At 44.3% G+C, this 10370-nt stretch overlaps 1 protein-coding gene across 1 annotated transcript in view; it reads left to right on the plus strand.

Moving 5' to 3' along the window:
* SFMBT2 (Scm-like with four mbt domains 2) overlaps window positions 1-8614 on the plus strand; it is a 95925-nt gene extending 87311 nt beyond the window's left edge. Inside the window, exons 16-20 of the mRNA XM_010150109.1 lie at window positions 2232-2407; window positions 3917-4089; window positions 5884-6144; window positions 6274-6402; window positions 8474-8614. Of these exons, the coding sequence (XP_010148411.1) occupies window positions 2232-2407; window positions 3917-4089; window positions 5884-6144; window positions 6274-6402; window positions 8474-8614 (880 nt within the window). The remainder of the gene's footprint in view (window positions 1-2231; window positions 2408-3916; window positions 4090-5883; window positions 6145-6273; window positions 6403-8473) is intronic.
* Window positions 8615-10370: the final 1756 nt, after the last annotated feature.

The raw sequence follows: 10370 nt of genomic DNA on the forward strand, positions 1-10370 counted from the left end.
GCCTAGCAGTGAAAGTCAGAACAAGGACAAATAAATATAAGTTAAATCCAGAGACATCCAGACATAAAATCAGGCATAGGCTCATGAGATACAGGTACAGGTACTCCTGTTGTCAGGATTCTTCCCGTGTGGAGACCCTTGAGGGGAGGCTGTCGCTTTTCTGGGAGTGATGCTTTAGTCCAGCCAAAGTTGTTGGGGTTTGGGTGAAGGTAGCACAGTGAAATTTTGCAGCCTGTCATGGAAGTCAAACTTACTGACCTAATGATCTAAGCTGTCATTAAACTTAATGGCTCCTGGAGAAATAATAAAGGCAGGAGTCTTTTAAAAACACATTGAAAAGAGATATTAAATGTTTATATGTAGATAGGTTAAATGCCTGTGGACTTTGTTCTTTTGATATTAGATATTGCTAAACCCTCTTTTGCCAGCCTGCCTGTGCAGCTGCTTAATAGGGAATCTGGGATAACACTGCTGTATACCTGGGAGGAACACTTTTTCCATTTTACATCATCTGTCCAAGTCTGTCGGAATGCATGGAGAGTTGGCTAATTAAGTCATTCATTCATTTGTTCTTATGAATGTATCCAGGATTGTCTCCATGACTTGGTGTCCTTTGATGGGCACCAAATGGGCTGTCAGAGCCTGGTGCCTTGCGGAAATGCTCATTTAGGTTATGAAAGAGCTTTGTGTTGAGGTGATAGTTTGGATCAAGTCTTTTGTGACATGAGGATGGTTGGACTGGGCTGTTCTCAGACCCAAGTTACATTTAGGTATCCTTCTGTAACACTGTATGTGCCACAATTTCAAACCCTTTTCCCATACACCAGTGTTTCCAGAAAGAGCTTTTGGGAGGGGGAGCAGCAAAAGGTGGTTTCTCAGTTGCTTTGTGCAACTCAGTAAAATCTTCAGAGAGGGAATAGGGTCTGGGTGCAATGTGTATTTTAACTCTCTGGAAACATCTCCTTTGTTTCACCTTCTCTTTCTCTTCCTTTTCCATATCTGACTATCAGCAGCTAATTCCCTGCTAGGGAACTGTGCGTCTGAATACACTCACATATGCTTTGTCTCATTTTTCCTGATGACTGTATCTTTGCCTTTCACTGTCTCCCATCCAGTAATCTTTCTTTCACTGTCTCTCTCTCTTTCTTTTGTGTGTGTGTTACTTTTCTCTTCTCTGAGCGCATTCATAATGCCTTAGCACCAGGCGCTCACATGATTGTCTCTTGTGTTGCATTCCTCAGGATGCGCAAGAGATGTTTTAAAACCCTTATCTCACTGTTTACAATAGCTTGGTGCTGCTGTTTAATAAATTATGGGGGTAATTGGTTTTTCAGAGTTCGCATCTACAGTGTATTACAGCAGGAAGGTAACTGTATATTTCTCAGCCATTTATCGCTCAGAAACACTTCATATAAAACACTGAAATAAATGTTTTAGTAGCACATGGATAACAAATTCAAGACAAATGTTTCATTGCAGATTTCTGCTGTGAGCATTCCCTGTAGGAATCAGTTTTTAAGGCCTGTTGCTGCAGCCTCCTTAAACAGCTCAAGAGAGTCCTGACTACTTCCTTGGGTTTTGTATTGCCCACATCTCATAGCGCTGAAGTCATCTGGTCCCCGTATGGTAGACAGTACAGTCTCACTCAGATACTTCTGCACAGCGTGTGTATCCCAGTAACCACAGTTGGCACAATGAAATTGGGCATCTTGTGAGCTGGAGCGTGGTATGAGAGCTGCCTTGACAAAGATGGCAGTGGAGAAGAGCAAAGGTGTACTGGGGGCTCCAGCGCAGCCCAAAGTCACGGTGGTGATCAGAAAGCTCTGCAAGGCTTATAAGCTTTTCATCACAGGTCAATATATGAAGAGAGACTACATCCCTCTCCCCAAAACTTAGCATCAGTTCATAATACGACCTTACTGTCCTGTGTATCATCCCTAGCAAGCCTGCCATGATTTTCTTCTGTCTCATGCTGTATCTACGGTTATATCCAGTCTGCACATGCATTCCTTCCCAAATTGTGTCCACACCTCTGATTCATTTCCCCCTGCCTTTCCTTCCTCAAGTCCATCTGAAATGGAGCCACTAAAATAAGTAGACCTATTCCGCATGCCTTCCCAAGTGAGACACTCTCCCAAAAGTCAAAGGGAACGTATCTCCCTAACAGAGGAGAGTCTGATCTGAGGCACTGAAGGTCACTTGATTGGTGTCCTGGCTGTACTCTTTTCTAGATACAGAGGGAAGACATACAGGGCGACTGTTAAGATTGTGCGGACGTCGGATCAGGTAGCGGACTTCTGCAGAAGAGTCTGTGCGAAGCTGGAGTGCTGCCCCAACTTGTTCAGTCCTGTGCTGGTGGCTGAAGTCTGCCCAGAGAACTGCTCCATTCATACTAAAACCAAGTACAGTGAGTATCGGCCAAAATGTGTCTTGTTGCCGGCCAGGAATCAGAGCAGTAGGAGACTGTCTGTGAACTAGTAATGAAGAACAGGAGTTGTGTAATACATGAATATTGAGTAGGATTCATCTCACCCAGGACTAGTTATTTAATCCTGACCAGGCCACCATAGGCTCCCATATTATTCTCTATGGAGAATTAGGCATCTCCAGGAAACTGTCCAGCTCACTCCATACTAATATCTGTTTGAAAGTCATTACTTCTTGGAAGTCTTCATTTCATCATATGTAAAGTTAATATAAGGAGCACATAAAAGGCACCTGCAGTGGCCATCTGAGATTTAAACTGCTACATCTGAGACAGATTCGTTAGGTGAGATGAGTCCTTTCCTACTCAGTGAAGAATTTCCAGCATATGCACCAGCACAGACCAGTATCACAATGCTGAGGTGCTGGAAGGAGTTTGGAAGCATTGACTCTCTGCTCAGTGTGTTTAATACTTAAACATATTCCTACCTGTTCAGGAAGGCTGAAATTAGGCATGTGTTCAACATCTTTTGTTGTCAATATTACTAATATTATGGGCTCTTAAACAGGTCAGGAAGGTGGAAGTGAGTGCTGTCCTTCCACAAAGGCTGCAAGAAACCAACATGATTGATTTAAACCAATTAGCTCCTGTTTGGCACCAGAGTAGAAGCAGAAATGGGCTTAGGGAGACACTCAGATCACTGAACGTGGGATTCTGTAGAAGTCTTCACCTGAGCTAGACTCCTTTGCTCCCACTGGTAGCAAACGGCAAGCTGGAGGAGCACAGCCAGGGGAGCTCCAGCTGAGATTGTCTCATCCCAACTTGATGGTTGTATGTGGCTGAATGAATTGTTCCTCAAAACTCCAAAAAGTGACGAACTTCGCCATGTGTGCCAAGTGCCATTTTAGTTGTCCCAGGATGCCCTAGCCATTGAAGGGCAGAGTATCTGTCAGCCCCAGAGGAGGCTGTAGAGCATGGTCAGAGGGTTCTTACAGCCTTTACTTCAACTTGGGCCACAAAATAGTCGAAGATCATAAAAACCCATTCTTTCGTACATTGAACAAACATACGTAATTCAGGATAGCTGGCCCTCTCTGCTGAAAACATTAGCAACTGGGAGGGTTTCTAAAGACTGCTAACTCATGCAGAGGGGCGAGGGATCAAGTCTGAAACATGCCAGCCTCTCTCCCTCCAAATCACTGCTCGGCTTAGTGGAAGCTTTGCCTAAGTATGTGTTGTAGGGTTAAAATATGAACTCCTCACTCATCACCAATAAATGTGTATACATAAGAGCTGTAACACTCTGTGCTAGTCCAAGATGACATCTTATATTTACACTGGACATTTTTTTCCAAATTAATAGGGATTAATTTTAAGGTTTCTTGTAAAAGTGCACCTAGAGTGCAGTACTGAATCAGTAGCAAGAAGCAAGCCAGTTTCCTTCTCTTGGTGGTTAAAGTTTTTAATGGGTGTTTTTCTTCTTTTCTCCAGCTTATTATTATGGTAAGAGGAAAAAAATCATTAAGCCACCAATTGGGGAAAATAACAACGTGAAAAGTGGGCATGTCAAGCCAGCCAGACGCAGAAAAAGGCGGAAATCCATCTTTGTGCAGAAGAAAAGGAGGTCGTCAGCTGTCGATTTGAATGCTGCAGGCTCTGCAGAGGTATGTGTCGCACTGGGATAAATCAGGAAAAGCCCTTTGGTGCTTCTTTGCCCTCCCCCTCGACCCATCTACGTCATCATTTTGAGGGAGTTCTCAGCAAATCTCAGCACTTCATTTTTCATTTTTAATCCTTCCTTGCTGTTCTGTTCTTCTAAGGCCAAACTTATTTTATTGGAACAATTTGGGGACTTTTACCCTTGTCCATTCTAGAGTTAGCAGGTAGTTTTTGCTTCCACCTTCATAATGCTCACTAGCTAATGTGCTGTCTAATGTTCTTTTTTTCCTTTTGCTTCCTTCTAAGCCTGTGGGCAGGCAGGTGAGCCTGCTGGACGCTTTGTGCAGCATCTAGCAGAGTGAAGGAGGTCTGTGATCCATGCCTAAGATCTCTAAATACTATAATAAATAAAAATAACTCTTAGGGCATTATGGTTTCAAGGGCTTTTACCTTTTCATTAAAAATTCATAATATTTTTGGTTCACAACATCAAACAATTGATGTTCTAGAAGCTTTAGAAAGCAAACAAAGTGGTTTGTGTCCCAAATATTTGGTATTTGAGGCCTCAGTCTTTTTAGTATGTGTGTGTTAGGATGGGATCCCAGCTTCTGCAGTGATTCACGTCCAGATACAACCTAGAGCAGACTTAATCTACGTGGACCATTCCCAGGTGGTTTTCCTGTGATAGTAATGGCAAGGTTCGTGTGTGGTTTCCCAATCCTCAGCTGAGTGCCAGTGATTGCTGCTTTGTGCAACGTGAAATAGAACTGATTTACTTAAATTCCCTCTACTTCAGCTGGAGGGGGGATATTTTAGTCAGCTTTCAGTTGATTGCTTGCATTTTCATGTCTTGGTCCTCATTTAGGTGCAATTCTGCTTCATTTCCTTAGATTATACCTGCTTCAAAGGAATTTAGACTGAAATAAACTCATGTTAAGCCTAAATCAACCATTAGCCAAGTTTTTCAACCTTTCAGCCAATGTAACTAACTTAGTCTAAAATTTCTCTTTCACTGAGCATATGTCTTGGATGCATGCTCACACTTTGATCAGAGCTAAGCTGTTGAAGACATTTGGGACACTTACGTATATATAAAGTTCAAAATACACCGTTTCCATCAGTTGGTGTGTGCTTGCAAGCCCTGTGTGACAGAAATAACAAGAATCTGGTATTAGATCCTTTAAATGGAAATTTGTGCTTCACCATCAGCAGTTAGGCTGAAAACAGGGAAATCTGGGTGAAATCCTCTGTCCTGGGTTTTACAGAAATGCCAGCTAAGAAATTAGGTACAAATATGCACTTGTACATCTAGATATTTTTAAAAGGCACCAAGTTTTCCTTCCTTTCAATACCAGTGACACCCATGACAATTTGAAGCAAGGTGAAGGTTTAAATTCAGGCCTATTTGTGACTTTATTTAATTTCACGGAACCTGACTCGTTCTATCCTTTTAGTACTTTCCATTTCCCCTTCTCATGCGCTTCTGCAGTGGCACAAGGATTGAGATGCAGGCCCAAGAGAGGAATCTTTCATGCCAGATGAGTTATTGCTGTTGACCTTTTATAAGAAACAGAAAAAGGATTTGTCCACCGTGTATTTTTTCCGTCTACATTTTGTAACAAATCTAAATTGAGGGCTAATCCACTTAGCACTGTAATGAAAATGAGATAATTCGGTTAAAATAAATGTTACCCTGGACCTGCATGGGCATGGGCATGCAGTTTGACCCCGTGCCTTTCGATTTGCTGCCGTATTAATCTCCGAGCCTGGATGCTGTTTCTCCAATGGTCCTTGTGTAGGAGAGCGAAGATGATGAGCCGGACGTGATGGAGGATGAGACGGGAAGCGAAGAAACCAGCTCAGAGCTCCGGGATGACCAGACAGATACCTCCTCTGCCGAGGTCCCCTCTACCAGGCCCCGGCGAGCAGTCACCTTGCGGAGCAGCACCGAGTCAGACCGACCTCCTCCCACGGAGAGAGCCCGACGGAACCGGAGGTCCCAGCCCCACTCCTACCGTGAGGCGGAGAAGCGCATGCAAGTCAAGGAAGTGAGTATGCCTGTAGGTGTTCACTCCCAATTAATAGCAATATTCTTCCTAAATTAACCTTCAGTGCCAAGCCTTCCTCATCTGAGGAGGGCATCCTTGCCCTGGTTCTCCACAGAAGGCAGATTTTGGGTATTTTTGTAGGAAATTAAGCAAGAAGAGGAAGAGAAGCTCATCCTGGACAGTAATCCATTGGAGTGGACTGTGACTGATGTCGTGAGGTTTATTAAACTGACTGACTGTGCACCCCTCGCCAAAATATTTCAGGAGCAGGTACATGTCTTCGTGTAATGTTTCTCTTTGTGTCTGCGGTGCTTATACACATCACGAGAATCAAAAAGCAGCACATTTCACCTTGCTAGCTGGGCCCTGAGATTTGATAAAGAGATTATGATCAGGCTTTAGATCCCCCCAGGCCAAGCTATAGCACAAATTTTGGCAAGGCATGGAAGCCCTTGGAAACTGGAGTTAGAGCCTTGCCAAATCCTCAGGGAGACCAGGAACATTCCAGCCATAGTGCTTGTGAAAAGCAGGAGGTTTAGATATTTCTTGTTCATGCCGAGGTCCACAGCACCATCCCGGTGTCACACAGGCACCTCAGTGTACCAATACTTGGTACCTAACAAGCTGTCTGTAATGGCCATGTGAGTTCCACGCTGTTTTAAAATATCAGCCTGGGAAGAGGAAAAAGCTGCTGCTTGAACCCAAAACTGGCTGTCTGAACTTTGGCACCAACACCTAGATGCTCCAAGTATGTAGACAACTACTTCCCATCTTCATCCCTCTGAAGTTCTGGCAGTCAGGCCCTTGGATGACCTAATTTTAGGAGATGCCAAGCATTTCCCCATTGAGATAGGTTTGCAGAAGCCAATGCTTTTCATGTCAAGTCAGTGTGAACGTGCAAAATTTATATAGAAACAGTCATTCCTTGGCTAATGAGTAACAGCCACTGCTGAAAGTAAAGAGCACTGCTAAGAAATCATAGAAAGAAGCAATTATGGTTAATTAGGCCATAGCCAATGGCAGTCAGTGGTACGGCCAACTGCACATTGAACTATCTCTGATTCTTCACCATGAATAACTCCGTACCTGAGTACAGCTGCTTTGACTGGCAGAAGTTGAAGTGCAAGTCTGGAGCAAGGCTGAAACACTCCATGGCGAGGTGCTGTAGTCGCTGCATCGCAGCGTGCTCCAACTATTTGTTAATCAGACTGGAATAATGCCAGGGCTTGAAAGCCAACCCCATCCCGCCTTTGCCAAAGAGTTTTATGGGGAGTTTAATCAAACACAGATGACTGTGACTTTTCCTTGTGATTTGCGAGGAAGCTCTGGTGCAATGGGCCATGCCATCAAGCTTCAGAGGTGGAATAACCTGAGCCGTGGACAGTCCTGATCAAAGTAGTTCTTAAGGTGTCCAAATCAAATCCTCCATGTGATTATTGCTGCCTAATCAGGGCCATCCCAGGGCGTTTAAGTTGCCTATGACTTAATGTGTTTTCTGCACTTAGACTCTGATCCTCCCTGCGAGGTAAAAAGCAGCTTGGTACCTTGCTTGTCTGCTTCTCAGTCCATTAAAGAATAAAAAGGACTTGAGCTCTTAATTAAGAAGAGGATCATAAAACTAACAGAAATGCCTAATAAAAAGGCTGCTTTGGTTTGGTTTTTTCCCCCCCTGGGGTGCTAGTTCATGGAGTTTGCTGCATAAATACGCCTGAGGGAAGGATGTGACCTCCCGAGGTCCCTTCCAGCCTATGCCACTCTGGGACATTAGGGAGTGCAAGGGCTCTATGTGGTCCAGACCCTTCTGTCTTGGTTGTTCAGCAGCTGAAATGGAACAAGGCAGGTCCTGGGTGGACCAGGGGACATGGCATGGGGTAATGCAGTCATAAACTTGTGCTGAGCGAATCATGGGCCAAAAGAGTAGGAGAGGGGTCTGACTTGGCAGGGGGACTGGCTTCAGTTTCTGCATTCAGCTCCCTCCTGGGTCTCCTGATGTGCTCTCTGCAGCCTCCCCTTTGCCTCAGTTTCTCAGTCTGGGACCAATCAGATCTCCGTGGACCCTGCAGAGTTTCTGTAGAAAGTGATCCAGCATTTCAGCAGCTGGGAGGCTTTTCCTAAACTGGGGGCAAGGTGAGAGCCTATGAAGACACACTAGACAACTTCTGAAAAAGTGTGTGGTATCCCAGGGAGATGGGCAACATCAGAGTGGGAGGAAAGGGCAGAGGACAAAAACACCTTTAATTTTTAGGGCAAACTTCCCTTCTTTCTTCTCCAGACCTAGTTATGCTTTCTGTCCTCCAGAATCCAGAAACAAAACCATTTTCCCTGTCTTTTTCTTCCCCAGGACATCGATGGCCAAGCCCTTCTGTTGCTGACACTGCCCACGGTGCAGGAATGTATGGAGCTGAAGCTAGGTCCAGCCATCAAACTGTGTCACCAGATCGAGCGAGTAAAAGTTGCTTTCTATGCACAATACGCCAACTGACTGCACTCCTCCATTTCTTTCTGTTCTCCTTCTCGTTCCCTCTCTTTTTTAACATTTCACCTTGTTCAAAGTTCGGTGGGTTTTTTTCCCTATCCATTTTCTTTTCCAAGAACACTTGGAATTGGAAGCACTGGAAATTAATCTGTAGGGAAGGAAAAAAACCAACCCACAACAGAAAACTAGCAACAAATTGAACGAACTTTTCTGTACTTGTAAAGCACACTGAAAGACTGCTGGCATCTCTCCTCATGACCCTCACCAACCTGTTACACCGTGGTGCAAGGATAGTTTTGTTCCTTAAGACAAAGCTGCCAATGGCAGATGCATTCCCAAGGAGAAGGATCGGACATTTCCAGATGATGATGGTTTGTCTAGGTCAATTTCTGGACATGAACATTTCTTTCAGCCAACTCTGACACACTTCTTTCATATTGAAAAGTAAGTGATCATTTGTAGCAGTAACTGGGGTTTACTGCAAATTTGATCTTAGTGATCAATGGGCTTTTTTTCTCCCACCTCTCCAGTCTTACAAAAGGAAAAAGTGCTATACCAGTCGTACACATTTCCTGAATGATTTTTGGAAGAGGATCCAACCCATGGTCTTTGTACTGTATTGGACAAAGCTGCAGTGAACTGATGGGTACAACAAGACCTGGTGCGCAGTAATGCCTCCTGAGCCGTGCTGGCTGTGCACGAGAAGCAGAATGTCTCTGTGATGGGATCTATACAGTACTGCATTCTTGTAAAGGAACATGCATGAAAGCTTTCGTACACAAGCCCATCCTCTTAAATCCATGTCACTTTAAAGGCCTGACTTTGAGCCCCATGGGGTGAAAAAAAAGGTTATTCAGATTTAATGATGAGACTTTTGAGTGAATGCTGGCTTCATTTGAACCTTCATGAATCTGGTTGCCAGGTGGGAATAAAAAGCATCAGTGTTTTCAGGCTGCGTATGCCACGGTGCTTCAGAGCAGCTGAGGATCTGGTCCAATGCGTATTGTATGTGGAGCCTCCAGATTGTCCCAGTGCTATCCTGGCTAGTGAAACGGGGAGCTTGCTTCATGCCAAGCAGGGTAAGCTTCAGAGAGGATGAAGAAATGGGTCAGACACCTTGGATTTGCCTCAGTTGTTTTTACAGGAGTAAATACATTTCCCATTTACTTTGCAGGGATGTATGAGCCCATTAGTTCCATGTGCTGAGCCTGAATTTGCTGTAACTCAGCAGAGGTTGGCGGCATCACATTGGTGTAAAATTCTCCCAAACTCAAGACCCAAACTGGGACCAAGTCTGAATTTTGCTGTGGACTTTAAGGTGCAAGTGAATCCCTCACTCAAAAAATGAGTTGGATGGTTTGTGCTGAGTTTTAGCCTGATTTAATAGGAAACCACTGACTTCAGCAGACTTTTGTTCTCAAACCAGAAACAGGCCCTTGTTCCCTAGCCTCGGGGAACTCAGCTTGGAAATTGTACACAGCTCTGTTACAGTGCTGTGATGCCAAAGCCCGCTCACTGAAGAACTCTGCAAAAAGAAATGCCATTTCTAGCCCTAAATCTGAAGGCAGTGCTTATGGCCAGATAACACCCACCTCAAGCACTCACCATAGGGTGACAGCAAGCTTGGATCAGGTAATCCTGCTGACCACCGTGTGCTCAGAAAAACATACTGACCAACACCAGGCTATAGCTGCTGCTTTCTCCTTCATCAGTTTCCTCCTTAAATTCATTGGATTAAAGAAGCAAAGCCTCAGAAATAAAT

Source organism: Eurypyga helias, unplaced genomic scaffold (assembly GCF_000690775.1).
Source record: "Eurypyga helias isolate BGI_N326 unplaced genomic scaffold, ASM69077v1 scaffold4954, whole genome shotgun sequence".
Classification (NCBI taxonomy): domain Eukaryota; kingdom Metazoa; phylum Chordata; class Aves; order Eurypygiformes; family Eurypygidae; genus Eurypyga; species Eurypyga helias.